General features: G+C 41.2%; 1 protein-coding gene across 2 annotated transcripts in view; it reads left to right on the top strand.

Moving 5' to 3' along the window:
* Positions 1–17080, top strand: part of LOC126235833 (EGF domain-specific O-linked N-acetylglucosamine transferase) — a 140429-nt gene that overhangs the window by 93951 nt on the left and 29398 nt on the right. For both annotated transcript variants that reach the window (XM_049944688.1, XM_049944689.1), the window contains exons 7-8: positions 13460–13660; positions 15125–15258. In XM_049944688.1, the coding sequence (XP_049800645.1) occupies positions 13460–13660; positions 15125–15258 (335 nt within the window). The remainder of the gene's footprint in view (positions 1–13459; positions 13661–15124; positions 15259–17080) is intronic.

Genomic DNA, 17080 nt, shown 5'->3' on the forward strand with positions numbered 1-17080 from the left:
ATAGACAGACTCGGCCACCCACAGCCTGGGCTCGAACATGCATTCCACTAGAGAGGTGGCCACCAGCTGGAAGTAGTCACCCAACAGGAGACCCAGCAGTGTAAAGAATCCAAGTTGTCTGCATATAGGCTCTAGCTCAGGTGGCTGCCTGCTGCTGCAGCAGATGAATATCTTGGGTAGATGAGTGATACTTCATTGCGTTTTGCATTAGTCTCCATCTTGAAGTCAGCAGCTGATGGAGATGGTGATAGATGGCATCTGTACACACCTGGATACAGTCATGTACAGAGTATGTTGATAAGCATCTGAGAACAACTGACCACATATGGCAATGAAGGTCTGAATGGGGGGGGGAGGGGGGGGGGGTTATGAGTGACTGCTGGCCAATACTTCTCCAACAGCAGCACCCCCGGTCTGGAAGAGAGACAGAAGGTTGCCATGAAAGGCTGTCATTGGGCTGTGATGACTTCATTCTTGGTTAGTCAGCTCCTGAAGAAGCCTAGCTGGGGCTGTTGTATTGCCCAGCTTCACCCTTTAGAGGCATTGTCTAGTAGCTTCTTCCAATTCTTCAGCTTCCTAAATAAGCAAACTTGCATTCTGAAGACACCTTCTTATGAAACATGTTGGGACTTCAGGCAGATGCTCACTTCCCTCTGTATGACGCTGTTTTGCATAGCATCACAAAAACAGTTCATTGCATCTGATGGAGTCATAGTGCAACACTACTTTTTCCTTGAAGAAATCTGGGCTCCTGATTTGGACCAATGTGCATTTTTGGACACAAAAACTTATGCCGTACAATTTGGTATAAAAGTACAAAGTTTTTCTCATCTTCATACTCTTAATTTTAGTGTAATCCATATGGCTAAGTGGCTGTTTCTTAATACTAAACATTATTGGCTAGGGTTAACCCCGTCCGTGGACAAAGGATGCACTGGAAACTCAACAGTTTTGGCAGTTTTCCTCTTAAAGTAGACACAAAATACACAAAGCCACAGCAGTACTGGAAACTGAAACACTTATGGCCATAATCCTATTGCACTGCTCACTATGGTACTGCTGAACGTGCTGAAACATTTTTTTGACAGCAATACAACTTTTCTGGGTGGCTTTCTGTTCATCCAGAAAATGGAGAAGGTTTTAGAGTGTTCCATATTGGAAACATGTTTAACAGCTTATCCAGCCAATACAATAAGGGCTGTGTCATATTCCTTGAAGTTTTTTGGTGGTAGTAGCTGGGAGATAGAAAATAGCCCCACTATGTCACAGGTTGCACCATTAATTAATATCCTACAAACTTCCAATTCTACCCTTGTCATTCCCTTGGATCAACCTTGTTTGTAACAATTTATAATCACTATCTCCATTTGCCTGCTTAGCTGACTGGTAACGTGCTTGCCTCCCATGCAGCGGGCCCAGGTTCGATTCCCAGCTGGGTTGGAGATTTTCTCCACTCGTGGACTGGGTGTTATGTTGTTCTCCTCATCATTTCATCATCATCACGGGCATGTGAGTCGCCGAATGTGGCATTGACTGAAATAAGACTCCCACTCGGCAGCCGAACTTCCCCTGATGGGTCCTCACAGCCAGCAATGCCATATGATCATTTCATTTTTTATCACTATCTTTGTAGTAAGCAGAAAGTAAATCCAATGCATTCTGATTGTTTGGTAGTTTGACATCCTACAGCATCTATTTTATGTAAAAACAATTGTGTTTCACATACTTGTGTGCCAGTCTGGAACATCTTGATTGGCATATGGTAATTCTTTGCCTTTGGCATAGTTGGCATCAGTATGTAGCTTCCTTTCACCTTGGAGATTAACAATACTTCTTGATTCTTCACCTGTGGGTAATTGTTCATAGCATCCCATATTACTGGATGGGGGTGGATTGTAAAAGCTCGCAATATGCATCAACAGTGGCTACTGGGACTCAAGCAAATACATGAAGTCTGGCCCTGTCAGTGTTAATTTCAGTTGTTGACATGTGATAAAACAAATTGTAAGTGAGAACCCTGCATGGGTTTCCAGTACTGCACTCTTCACAGGCCTGCTAGGAACTACCTTGAAAGTAGCAGTGTAGGACTCAATTGGCCATGTACGGCATGATGTACCACTTCCTGCAATGCTTGTCATTTCCACTCTTGCATCCCCTATGCAACCTGCTAGTGATCCAAATTTTCACATCTAGTAAATTTAGTCAGATTTGTGTTGTGTCTAAATCTTGGCTGACTGTGCCCATGTTTGTCTTCATAGATCCTGTTAGCTTAATACTTAACTATCGTGCCGTCTGAGTATTGTTCAATGTGCCTTGCTGTAGATTTGTCAGTTGTCTTGTATGTCACTCCACAGTTGCTGTGTTGCTGTCCACTATCTCTTGCACTTGTCCAGAAGTGTTATTTAATTCCCTGGTATCATCAGTATCTGTTGTTCTGAATACTATCTTCAGTAATTTCCCACTTACATCTGGCTATCTCCTCTTTTGACACAGCAACATGTGTAATACAAAATATGTCACTTGGTGTGACTGTTTCAGGAATGCTCATATGAGAGCTACAATCCTTGATAGTCCCCCTGGATCTCCTCTAATATTCTTTTCTCTGTGGCTTCAAGATGCAATGTGGTGAATGTCTCCTCGAGCCTCCATACTTACTCCTCACTTCCCACTGTGTAAATTAGCCTCAGTGCCCATTGGTGCCTGGAGAACAGCACCCCTCTACAAGTTGTTGATTGTGTAGTGTGTCCACTGCTGCTCCTCCAAACCACTGTACTGCTGTCAGAATAATTGCAAACATCATTGTTGTCAGTGCCACACAGGAGAAAGGAATCTGCTTCACTTTCCTTCCCCCTTCCTCAAGGGTGGGTTATGTGGTTCATTGCCACACAGTGCACCCCATTACCATAGCATACCCTTACTTGAATTACCCACTATAACATCTAGCAATCCTATCACAAAAATCACAACAAAAATGTAGAATGAACCACCCTATAATAACAAATTGTAATGACTCCATTAAACTAGGAAAATGTTGTAGCCATAAAGTGTTTCACAACAAAGCTGCACTGTACACTTCGTAAAACTTGATACTCACTGGTGCAACGTCAGTGCATACTTCACCTTCCGTACTTCCTGTGCACTATCTTCTGTTTCCTTCCTTCTCTTCTTACCTTTAGCCTTCTTGATAGGTAACGGCACTGACACTGTAATATTTCTAGGGTACTTTTGGAAGGCTTAACTCATCCTATGTGGACAATGGAAGTTCCCACAGATAATTGCAACTTCACTTGTATGACTTGATGTGGCTCTCCTAGTGCATAATAAATTTCTGCATTTTGCCCTTTAGTGTATAGGGCCTTGCTAGCATGACACATTGGCCAATCCTGTACTTGGGTAACTTAGCATTACATTGCCCCATTCTTTCCTGCCAGTCAAGGGCTTTATAATTTAATATTGTGCTTCCAGGTATTCTGCTAAGTTATTGTTTCCATTTTATGCACAATGTTTTGATGAGCGACTCAGCCAACTTCTTCAGGTGCTGCAAGTTCTGTTGTTGTATGTACTCACTGCCTGGACTCCAACCAGCAAGTGGCTGAAGTAGCCACAGGTTCCTGGTTGTAGGGTTTCGCATTCTTCCTCTGTCCTTGAAACCCAAGCAGACAGGCCCTTGCGAAGATCAAAGTCATCCAAGGAGATAGACAGACAAAAGAAGTCCTGTAAGATAAAGGAGATTTCAGTTGTTCCTTTGCCACTGGACTCACATGTTCTTACTCTACTTGAAATGGAGTTCCTAGATGGCCCCAGTGGCACCGGATGCCCTCACACAATCTGCATCAGAACTGATATATTTATGCTGTATCCTGGCAACTGGTGGCATCCGACAACCCTGGAGCATGAGGTACCTCTGTGGGCCCTTCATGCCCCATCAGGATACTGACTGCATTATCCTCCAGTGGAACTGTAGTGGTTTTCTCCACCATCTGGCTGAGCTTAAATGTTTCTTGTATGTTTCCCCTGCTACCTGCATTGCCCTCCATGAAACTTGGTTCCCAGCATTGTGAATCCCTACCCTCCATGGCTATCAAGGCTATTTCAAGAATTAAGTTGACTGTGGCATAGTGTCAGATTGTGGTTATGTGTGCATTCTGGACTGTGTGTACAGTGAACACATACCACTTGATATGACATGGGAAGCTTTGGCTGTTCATCTGAGGACGCCCTATATTTCACAGCCTGTAATGTGTATCTCCCTCCCAATGGCACAGTGACTCAGAACTTGATGACTTCACTGATTTCTTAGCTCCCCCACCCTTCCTCATGTTGGGTGACTTCACTGTCCACAACATTTTGTTGAGAGGAACTATGGCCACTGAAAAACTGTCAAAACTGTGCTTGAAGAGCTCAGTCCTCATCTCTTGAACACTGGTGCCGTCCCCATAACTCAGTCTGGCATCTTATTCAGCCACTGACCTTTCCGGTTGCAGCCCTTGTCTTCTCCCCACCATCCATTGGAGAGTTCATATGACCTGTGTGGCAGTGATCATTTTACAATCATCCTATCCCTTCCTCAGCATCACTCACCTGGGCATCCACCCAGATGGGCTCTCAGCAATGATGACTGGGATCCCTTTGCCTCTGCTACTGCCCTTAGCACCCTGCCTTGTGGAAACCTCAAAATTTTCAATTTGCTGTCACGCTGCATCTTTTGCTAGTGGAGGATGTCAAACTAACTGTCCACGACACAATCACAGCCATTCTATCAACAGCAGACTTAGCTATCTGTCATTCCTCGGAATCCCCCCCTATTGGAAGACGTTACTTTGGTGGACTTCATAAATCACTGTCGCCATTAGAGATTGCAGACTGTCTCGCCATTGGCATAAGTGATGTCCATTGCTGGAGCATTTAATTGTCTTTGAACAGATCTGTGCCCAGGTCTGCCACATAATAAAATTACAGTACAAGAATGTTGGAACAATATGTTACTCCCATTGGATTGTGTACCCCTCCTTTGCAAAGTTGGGTAAAGTTTGATGCCTCTATAAACACCAGTTCCCCACAAGTATACCTGGTGTCTCCCTGAATGGTATTGTCTATACTGACCCAAATGCTGTCTCTGAACATTTTTCCCTGCATTATGCTCAAGCCACTTTGTCTGAAAACTATAAGCCTGTATTTCGTGTCCTCAAACAGCGGGTGGAATGAATTCACATACTTTTTCACTACAAATCACCTGGAACCATGTAATGCTCTGTTAAGTGGATGGAAATGCTCCAGTGCCACAGCACTTTGCCCTGACACAGCTCCAGGCCAGACCACATTCACAGCAGCTAAATGCTGAAACACCTATCGGTGAATTACTAACATCACGTCATTACTATTTTAAGATGTATCTGGAGCAAGAGTGAGTTCCTGTCTCCATATCGTGAAAGCGTGACTATCCCACTACTGAAACTGGTTAAGCCCCCCCCCCCCCCCAAGAAGGAAGATATCACCTTATTAGCCTCACTGATGTTCTCTGCTATTTGCTAAAGACTTATGATATACCACATGATGTCATCACATCCTCATTACCCTACTTGAGTGGGTCTCCAGGGTCTGCTCCCAATTTTTGTCTGGAACTTCTTGTTGCACCATATTTTCAGGGTTCAAAGTGGTGCTTCCAACAGTATCCCCCCCTCCATTTTATACCATACACAAGAGAATGGTGTGCCGTAGGGCTATGTATTGAGTGTGCCCCTTTTTCTAGTAGCTCTCAACCATTTACCGGCAGCTGTGGGGACTGCATTGTCACGCTCCCTATATGCTGACAATTTTTGCATTTCCTATTGCTCCTCCACTGTGAGTGTTGGTGGACACCATGTGCAGGGTTCCATACAAAAGGTGCAGTCTTGGGCTCTGACCCATAGCTTCTTGGTTTCAGCCACCAAGTCTTGCATCTTGGCCTGCTGTCACCATTGTAAGTCCATCCACAACCGGAATTCTACCTTGATGACCAATTGCTCAATGTGTTGGAGTCGTATCACTTTCTCAGACTGGTCTTCAGTTCATGGTTGATGTAGCTTCCCCATCTTCACCAACTTAAGCGAACATACTTAATACCATTCACCACCTCAGTAACACCAGTGGTGGTGAAATCTGCTCTACACTTTTGCAGCTTTACAAAGCCCTGTCCTGTCCCATCTTTATGGCACATGGCTCAGCAGCATTGCAAATGTTGGACCCATAGACCATTGTGGTATCCGACTTGCTGACATGTGTCTTTTGAACCATCCTTGTGAATGGGCTACTCTCACAGTCCGGGGTCCCTCCACTGCAGATCAGATGCCAACAACTGCTGCTCAGCTGTGTAGTACACATTCAGTTCACCTCTGAGCATCCAAACCACCGTGTTATTTTTCCTAGTAGGGAGAGCCAGCTCCCACTACAACAGTCCAGGCCTGAAGTCTCGACTGCAGTTCGTAAAACTTGTTTCTGCTATGAACTCTAATTTCGCCCACTGCCGCCTGTTGTCAGGGAGCAATCAAGTATGCCATCATTGTGTGTATCCCTTCCTTGAATCAGTCTCCATCTATCCTTTTGACCAAAAGAGTCTGGCAGATTCAGAAATGGTAGAAACTGATGGCTTTAGGGTCAACGAATGAATCAGTTTTGTCCATACACATGCAAGTTGAGGTGAACAACTTTCCTTGTCAGATGCATAGAGTGTATTCACTGCTGGATTGGTGGCCATCGCTCAAGCCCTCAGTCACATTCATTCTTGCACCTGCGAGTAATGCTTAATCCCTGAGTAGTCTTCAGACTATGAAGCAGGGCTACCCTCAACACCCCTTGGTTGTGACTATCCAGAATCTCCTTTCTGATCTCCATCAAGTTGGATGGTCAGTCATCTTTGTCTGGACCTGAGGTCACATTGGTATACCAGGGATGAACATGCTGACCTGTTGGCCATGTTGCCTACTGGAGGCTGACTTTGGAGGGGGGTACTGGAACTGGACCTTCTGTTGACTCTAAGCCATCAATTGTTGGGGGCTTTGAGCACTAATTGATGTGACATGGTTTCTCTAAACAAAATGTGAGCAGTAAAAGGGACTATGGCCATGTGGCTCTTTCCTTTATGCTTCTCACAGGGACTCTGTCATTCTCTGTCGACTTCGCTCTGGTCATACTTGGGTGACCTACATCCAATGACATGGGGATCCATCCCACAGTCAGTGTGGTGTCAATCTGATGGTGGCCCCACATCCTAATCGATTGCCCCAGTTCGGCCACCTTAACTTTAACTTGCTGACACACTGCATCTGGTGTTAGCGGATGATGCCAAACTAACTGATCTGATTTTACAGTGGTCCAGCCTGGCCTCTACTATTTCCACCTTTTAATTCCTCTTATTCTTTTATGTCTGTCAATTTACTGTCTTATCATCATTGTTCTCTTTCCGGATATTTTATCAGCTTGCCTATGCAGGTGCATCTCTCATCGCATAAAATGTCCCTGGGGCCTCCAACTGCTTCTGGGCAGAGCAACTTACCCACTTTCAATCTTTTACCCCCTCTCACTTTTACTTGCTTCGTTTTCTTGGTTTTATTGATTTTCAGTTACAATTGGTTTCATCAGGATTTGTCTTCTGTGTCTTTCCTATGTTCTCAGCTTGAGCCATATAGGATAAAGGGACTGATGACCTTGTAGTCTGGCCCCTTTAACCCCACCAATCCAGTCCAGACCTGGCTTTAGTATGTGCCTACTTCACCCACTCCATACATCCTTTAGCATTTTTCCAAAACGTTTATTGATTCCCCATTTTTCCCAACCTTGGTTTTGATAACTTTTAAAAGCAATGGCATCATTGTACCATATACCACCTCATATGGCAAGGGCCTAAGATTGTTGTGCACTTTTGAGTTGTACACAGCTACTACATCGATAGATAAATGTCCCATTCATTGTTGTGACTATTCACATAAAACATAACATTTTGCTTGGAGTATGGTGAACATGCTCAGGCCTCCCATTTGCCTGAGGGTGGAAGGGACTAGTTATTAAATTTTGGATTTGTAATAGATGACACAATTGCTTAATTAGTTTGGACATGAAGTTGGTACTCTGATCATTACTTATGTCAGCTATGCCAAACTTCAACAACCAGTTGTTCACTATTGCTTGTGCTACTATACTTGCTTGTTGATTTGGATGGCAATCACTGCAACATACTGTGAAAAGTAGACTGTGATGGTTTACACACAGCAGTTACCCACCAGTGTCAGTTTAAGTGGATGCAAACAGTCACCCTATCATTTCAAATAGCTTAGATGCCTCCGGATACCTTCAAAGTGGTAGTTGTTTATGGCTAAAAGTGGCACATTGCACACATGGTATGCAATTCTTGACATAATTTTCAACATCCTGTCTTCACATTCTCCACCAAAACTGTTCAGCTATTTCACGGTCTGTTATCCTTCACCCTCCATGTCCTGCTAACACATGCTTGTGGCCTCTTTTCAATATTTCTTCCTTCAGTACTGCAGGTACCTCGATGTGTGACCTGAACTTGTTGCCCTACATAGTAGCCCATTGCGCATAATGAACTGTGGTTGTGTTTTGAACAGCTGGTTTGCGCCTTATGCTAACTTGCAGATCTCTGGCCAAGCACCTTTAAGACTCTGGTTTTCCTGATCAACCCATCCGCATTGTCATGCATCCTGCTGAACTTGTACACCACTTCAGAATTAAATTCACTTAATTTTAATGCCCATCAAGTCAACCTGCTTGATGGATCTCTTAGACCTAATATCTACTTTAATACAGCTTGGTCTGTAATAACTTTGTATTTCCTGCCACACAGGTAAAAACGAAAGTAAGTGGTACTGTAGATTAATCTCAGCATCTCCTCCTCTGTAGTTTAGTAATTTTGTTCTGCTTTACTTAATTGCCTTGATGCCTATACTGCTAGGTTCTCATTATTGTCTATTTTCTGAGTCAGAAAGCATCCCACAGCCTGGTTGCTCATGTCACAGGACAAGACAGACTCTTTTTCATAATTCAGAAATACTAAACAGAGGACTAGATGTCACGTGCTTTTCAATCACTCAAAGAAATATTGACTTTCAGCCAACTAGTGAAATTTCTCATCCTTCATCAACAAATGTGTTAATGGTCGAGTATCTTCAACAAATATGTTCATAGTCTAGCAGTGTCAGCAAACCCTTTGACGAATTTCCTATAATAATTGCATAACCTAACATGGAAGTAACTTCCATGAATTATTTCTGTGGAGAAAGCACAATTGGATGTACCCTGGAAAGATGGAACTACTGTCAGTCCTTTTACCATTGGGAAACAGTGGAGAAAAATGGCAATACCCTAAAAATGACAGCAGTTGCCTCTTAGTCTACGGTGGCGTGAAATCACCAAATGCACGTATCAATCTTGTATTGATTTTCATGACATTGTGGCTAATTATGTGGCCTAAACAACTTCCTTCTGCCAATGCCGAAAGACACTTTTCAATACTTAATGTTAAGTGTGATTATTGCAACCTCTTAAACACTGCTTCCAGCCACTGCATGTGCTCCTTCAGATCCTTGTAAAAAACAACAACATCATGTAAGTAGACAATACACTGATGTAGGTTTAATCCCCTCAACACTCAGTCTAATAATCTCTCAAATGTGACCGGTGCATTCTTATGACTAAAAGGCATCCACTGATACTGGTAATGCTCCCATGGGACAGTAAATGCAGTCTTTAGTCAGTCCTCAGGCACTACTTTTAACTAGTGGTAACCACTTTTCAGAACTGTTGTTGAAAACACCTGCTTTGGCCCAGCTTTTACAATGTTTCCATGATATTCAGTATCAGATATGCATCCGTCACAGTTGTGGCATTTAAATAATAGTATCACAAGAGCCCCCGTATTTCCTTGAGCTATCCAATGAGTTTTTAAGCATGATGATAACAGATGCTCCCCACTCTCTTCAATTCCTCCATTATTGTTTGCAAGTGCTGTAGGTATTCTATACAGTTTCTTATAGACAGGAGGATTGTTCTCTGTATTGTGCCACAGTGTCTACAAACTTTTTATGAATAACAGTTTTTTATGTTGCTGAGCAACCGTTGTACAATATTTGTCAAAGGAACACACCACCATTTGACTGTTTTATTGTTCATTTAAGTAAAACCCAGGTTTCAACCTTTTATGCCATTTTCAAGTATATGCTAAAAGCAAAAATTGCATACAGTAAAACCACATGAAATTTCAAAAGATGTAAAATGTCTTAAACAATGAATGTAAATAGGTGTACAATTATTAAATTCGTACTTACATTTTATGTCTGTAACATATATTGCAGGATGCTTAACATGTCGCCAAGCTCAAAGTTGGCCACAAATTAAGTAAAATATTGGCTCCCCATGAAATGCCAGGTGTAAAATCATCATTTTGTAACAGATGGGAGCACGTCATATTCAGTAAAAACAGGCTTACACTGCAGGCATATTGCAGCTGTTATATACTTTTAATTCATGAATTGTGTTACACATGCATGCCTCCCTCCCCACCCCCACCCCCCTCCGCCCCCCGTCACCTCTTCACTCCATGCCTTTCCTACTTGCCATCCTCCAACTCCTCACTATTGTACTTATGTCCACAACCCAAATATGCAACAAGTTTGGTATAAATAGCATCTAAGTCAACTCACGCTTAATTGAATATGCTGGAAATTCCGTCATTTCCTTGTGCTTAGTCAATATCCTTGTAATAAATAAGATCTGTATCTATTGTGAGGTTGTACACTAATCTTCTTATGCTTTGTAATACCAAAGTCGCTTTCATTAAGTGCTTTTCCTACTAAGGGGCAACTACTCTGTTTTATACAAGTGTAATGCAGTCTTACGTTTCCATAAGCATAGTATGTTTTCCTACTTTTACTCTATTTCATAAATATTGCACTGTGACTGTAGTCTCATGTTTCCTATCCAACATGGACCCCCACCCCCACCCATCTTTCGAAATTTCATGTGGTCTTACTGTATGCAATTTTTACTTTTAGCAAATACTTGAAAATGGCATAAAAGGCTGAAACCTGGGTTGTACTAAAATAAACAATAAAACAGTCAAATGGCAGTGTGTTCCTTAAAAAACTCTTTCCCTTTAAAATGCTGTACCTTAACAACAATGTAGGAAAAGACAGATTGCTACTTACTGTAAAGAAGACATGTCAAATTGCAGCATGCACAACTTGAAGATACTTAATTATGCGTGTTTGCAACTTGATGTGTCTCCTTTATGGTAAGTAGCAATCTGTGCTTTCCTACATTTTTGAAATTTGTACCTGGAGTTTCCTGTTTGAAATGCTGTACTTTTTCACATAATGCAGATGAACTGATGGTTTGCTAATGGCAGAGGTCCACACTTGACCTCTCTAAATCATCCTCATCTAGGACATCTGAATTGACTATCAACAACCCCTTTGGTAGAACCACTTTGCCAATGCCAAAATTATTCGTAATGTATATCTCCATTCACATCCTACATGTGTGCCACACTGCTATGTATAAAACAATGCGACATATCCGAACAGTCATTGCGTCCCAATGGGTCTATAACTCACAAAATATCACTTGGTAGATAAGTACTTATGTTTATCCAGAGTAGTTTTCCTGTACCTTTCAGCACTTTATCATGTGAACTGAATCTTAATTTTTGTGTACGCATTTTAATCAGTTCCACCTTCACTGTATGAGAACCTTGTGCCAGTGTATCTTTTGCCACAGCCTCCCCCCGTCAAAACAATGTTCTATCGAGTTTGACAGTGTGCTGCAAAAGACCAGTTTTTGCGTGATGCTCATTCAATAAATTCAACCTGAGGACTGTGCAGTACTCCTTGCTGACTTGATGCGACACTTCCATATGCTCTCAAAAATTTCTTGCTTCAGTACAAAAATTGACTAGTGTTGCCACTTCACTGTCGCCTATTCCAATTAATCTATAATGTGGGAAATTTCAGTCTTTTCTTACATAAGGGGTCCAGACTCACTACCAACAAATGAGCCCCCGTCTCCACTAAAAATGCTATATCCACCTCCTCAAGCAGTGTACCAACTTTAATGGCAGCAGCAGGGCTGCTCTGTGTGATGATCAGTGCTGATGGAAGCCTTTAGGGACCAGTGTACAGCAACAGAGGGACCGGACTGCCCCCAGCCCAGGCTTGAAGATGTGTCTCACGAGAGAGGTAGTAGCCAGCAGGAGGTAGTCACCCAGTGGGACACCCAGTGGCATGAAGAAGTCAAGTTGTCTGCATACTGTCCGCAGCTCAGGTGGTTGCCTGCTACTACTGCAGATGAAAGCCTTGCTCGGTAACTGTATACTTCATCTGGTGCTGCAGTAATCTCCACCTCAAAGTCACAGAGACAGCGGGCTCTATGCAGTCACATATAGGCTCTATATGATCATTTACAGAAAATGTTGGTGAGTGTTTGAGAACATCTTGTGGTGTCACCGCTAGACACCACACTTGCTAGGTGGTAACTTAAATCGGCCGCGGTCCTGTAGTACAGGTCGGACCCGCGTGTCGCCACTGTGTACTCGCAATCCTAGCGCCACCACATGGCAGGTCACAAGACACGGACTTGACCTCGCCCCAGTTGTACGGACGACATAGCTTGCGACTAGACCTACCAAGTATTCCTCTCATTTGCCGAGAGACAGATTAAATAGCCTTCAGCTAGTCCATCGCTACTACCTAGCAAGGCGCCATGTGTATCTGTGCTAATCGCTTACTACTATGCAAGAGATGTATTTCAACAAGAACAAGACTACATTAAAGTTAAGTATATTAAAATCTCTCTTCTTTCTTTATAGTTTTCATCCAGTCTCCTGTTTCAGAATTTACGCCCGTCTGCGTTAGTTTCGCGTGCACCTAGCCACTCATTGTGTCGAGACCTTAGGGAATCGACACAACACATCTGAGCGCATCTCAGGTGAGGATCTGATTTTGTGTGTGTGGGGGAGGGGGATTAGTGTTTACGTGTGTCTGCTGGCAAGTATTTCTCCAACAACAATGCCCCCAACCCAGAAGAGACAACAGGACATACCAACTGTCACCACTGGGCAGCAATGACTTCATCTGTTCTGCTCTTCTTGTTTAGTCTGTTCCTGAAGGAGCCTAGCCAGAGCAGTCGTATGTGCCCAGCTTCCCCTGTCAGAGGCACTGGCTAGAAGCTTCTTCCACTTTGTCAGCTTCCTGAATTAATGCTCTTGCATTCTGAAGACACCATCTTGTGAAACAGTGTTGGGGCTTCAGGCTGTATGATGTTATTCTGTTGAGCATCACGCGAGCAATTCATTCCACCTTACGGAGTCATAATGCAACATATTACTCATAAAAAGTGCATGTTAAAATGTAATTTTTTTGTGAATGTCTGTTTATTCCTTTAAAATGGCTACTTTAAAAATTTCCAGATTTGGGGCTGTGAAAAAAGTGGTTTATTCCATGCATTTTCTAAGCATATCCTACATCGGTTACATATTCCACAGTATAAAAGAAACGATTCCAAAATCCATGTTACATTGCTGTCAAGAGACACAGCATATAGAAGAATATTAAATGAGGATGAACTCATTTACCATTTAAAACTGAATCCAGAATACGAAGTTAAGAAGGTAAATACATTGTCTTCTAGAACTGCTGCTGAATGTTGGAATAAAGTTCTTTGCGCCATAGTGTAAAACAAAACAACAGTATTTGCTTAGTAGCCCAGAACTCCTTTTTGATTTTCCAAACTACACTGCAGCTCACAATTACTAATAGGTTAATTGCTATGATTAATTTAGTGAAGATTTTGTTACTTAATCATTTAAAAAGTTATTTGGTGCATGTAAATACAGATGATTCAAATGGGATAAATAAAAGCAAATTTATATCTGTCAATAAATTTGTAAAGGTCTTGTTTTATGATTTGTGGATGTGTAAATTCAGTGGAGAGTGATGAAAAGCTCCCATTTCTTGATATTTTCATGTACAAACAGAATGACGACACTCGGAGTCATATCATTCACTGCAGACTTACTCATACTGACCAGTATTTGCATGCGATTAGCTATCACACATCATACAATGCACTGGCATTCTTAGGATGCTGGTCTGAAGTGCACATACCTTACGTGATGCAGCAAGCTTGAACACTTAAAGACTGTATTTAAATGTAACAGATATTGAAGTACAGCAAGATTAATCTACATCAGTTGCTTTCTTACCATATATTGGGACGTATCTGCTAAAATAGGGATAATTTTAAGAAATTTGATATTGAGGCTGTGTTTCAGGTGCCAGCCAAGATTAACCCCTTTTTGGGTTCTGTTAAAGTTGATTTGGAGCTAAAGGAGCCCAGTGTTTATAAGACTCTATGCCATTGTGGTAAAGCATATATTGGTCAAACTATTTGTTCTATTGAGGAGGACAGGCGTGTGTCACTACCACACATGATTGTCACAACCACTTGAAAAAACCATGGTGCAGAATATTGCTTAGCAAAGAGTCACACAGTGAAACATAATGAGACGCAGATACTGCTGCTTATCATTACTGGGATTGTGTGCTGAAAAAATTCACTGATATTAGGTTCGCTGATAATCTTATTGACAAGGGCAAGGACAGTCCTCTGAGAAAATTGCGGAACTCTGCACTGACCTGCTTCAGAACTTGACTTTCTTAATCAGAAGAAGGTTTTGGCAATTAGTTACAGCAACGATACCTTGTATTTGTTTGCCTTCACCACCGGCATTGCTGCTAGTATCTTTTGCATTAGGGGCAGCACTCAAGACACTCGGCTCGTGTGCTGAGTACTTTCTAGTGGCCTATATAGGGGATTCAAATGGTAGATGCTACTTTATTTGATACATAACAGTTGACTGCAGAGTGCAAATGTATCCTTTTCGACAGATTAGAGGGATTTTGTACAATTTGTGCTATGTCAGCAGTACTTGATAACTTTCATTAAGTTTATGTATTTAATATCACTGCTTTTTCTTTTCTATCTTCCTTTCTGTACTCATTAATGCTGCAATGAATGTGCTTGTAGTAAAGAATTTAAGCAAAAAATAACATTTTCTTCTCATTTCTTTTAGGTTGTGTACAATAGGCAGATGGATTTTAAAAAACAGTTGGAGCACACTCATAATAGTGATATATTTATTGGTATACATGGAGCTGGCCTAACACATTTACTCTTTCTCCCTGACTGGGCAGTTGTTTTTGAGCTGTAAGTACAATTAATGCAACGTACACAATTTTTTGATAATTTTGGAGAGAAAAACGTGATGTTGCTTGTGTTACAACACTGGAACTATCACTGGCATTTTTATTTCACAAGCAGACCCATGGACTACTATGCCCTCTCCAATTTGCTTCATACTAACAGGTCAGCACTCAGACACCAGTTTCTTAAGCAGTATGATGCAGTTCACCAAAAAAGGACTTGAAAAAAGTGATCTTGAAGATCATTTGATTTCTGAAAATTGTTATGTGTAAAACATCTGTTGTTTATTAACAAATTCATTGCTAGCAGCTCAGTGCATAAGCATAATGGGAGTGTAGAAAAATGTGAAACATCAAATAGAAAATCAAATACTTTTTTATTTCCAGAGACTGGAGAGTATTATTGATTTATACAATTTTTTCTTTTAACAAAAAGGTATTTGTCGTGTCAGTATAAAATTCTAATTAATTTGCATACAATTAGTAACTGTAAGTAGAAAGATTTTTTATTAAAATTATGATGCCACATGTGTTAAATAACAGTTTCATTTGTTCATAAATATGGAATTTAAAAAAAGTACTCCACTGGTGACATTTGATCCAGCAACTTCATGATTAGAATCTGATTAAACTGTATGCTGAACTACTGTTGAATTTGTTAAGCAGCAACAAATGTTTTATACTTAAGGGTGCTTGGAAATCTTTTAATTTTTAAAGGCAATTCTTTTTTGAGTTGTGTGATCCTGCTTTTCTCTTGCAACTGATGGTAGCACAGATGCTAAAGATGTGAAACTATATCCAGTTGTTGTTACTTACTTTGATGTTAAACAGGGAAAGATGTGCACCACAATACTATTATCGCTGGAAGCAAATTTAAATACTGGTGAAGGAACTTTTAATCCCTTGAGTGGCAAACTGCTAAGAAAAGGAATTCCGTGGAAAAATTTCATTTCATTTGCTTGTGATAAAGGAAGTACAGTGGTGGGACATACAAAAGGAGTGGCTGCTTTTTTGAAGAAAGTTCAACCACACTTAGGAATTCAGTCTTGTTCCTGCCACCTGCTTCATTTAGCTGCACAAAAAGTTGCAATTAGTCTACAATGTTTTGATGCTGAAGAATTTGTAATGGAAATTTTCTACTTTTTCCAGAAGAGTTCAAGAAAGATAGTCTACTTTTAAACTGCGTCAAAATATACATGACACCAAACGCCATAAAGTACTGAAGTGTGTTTTTACTTGATGGCTCTCTCTGCTCCAATCCATAGAAAGAATAATTCAACAGTGGAAACCTCTTGCAAAATTTTTCAATCAGGAAGCTTAAAAAAATATAAACAAGTCTCACTTATCTAGAGTGTACTCTATTCTAAATGATCCAGTAACAAAGCTACACCTTTTTTTCGTGCATAATACCCTTTCATTATTTACAAAAGCAAATTTATTCCTCCAGAAAGAAGAGCCAGTAATTCACAGACTTCATACCTTCCTAAATAACTTATTTGCAGAGTTGAATGTGAGATTTATCAATCCTTCTGTAGTATCTACTTCTGGTAGTCTGCTGGAATTGAAATTTCAAAAAAATAAATATCACAAAGAGGTGAAGATATTGTCAAGAGTGTAGACACTAGATGCTAAATTCGTCATACCAAGCTTGAAAAATCTGTAGTTACAAAATTTTATGAAGATGTCAGAAGATTTTTCATCGGCTTGTGTAGTTACATCAAAGAAAAATTTCCACTATATGATGATTCAGGTATTGGATCTAGCAAAAGAAAATCTTTATTGTCAGTTGTAAAGCTGAATGAGCTGTTTTCTAATGTTCTGAGTGA

The sequence above is a fragment of the Schistocerca nitens genome, chromosome 2 (assembly GCF_023898315.1).
Source record: "Schistocerca nitens isolate TAMUIC-IGC-003100 chromosome 2, iqSchNite1.1, whole genome shotgun sequence".
Lineage (NCBI taxonomy): Eukaryota > Metazoa > Arthropoda > Insecta > Orthoptera > Acrididae > Schistocerca > Schistocerca nitens.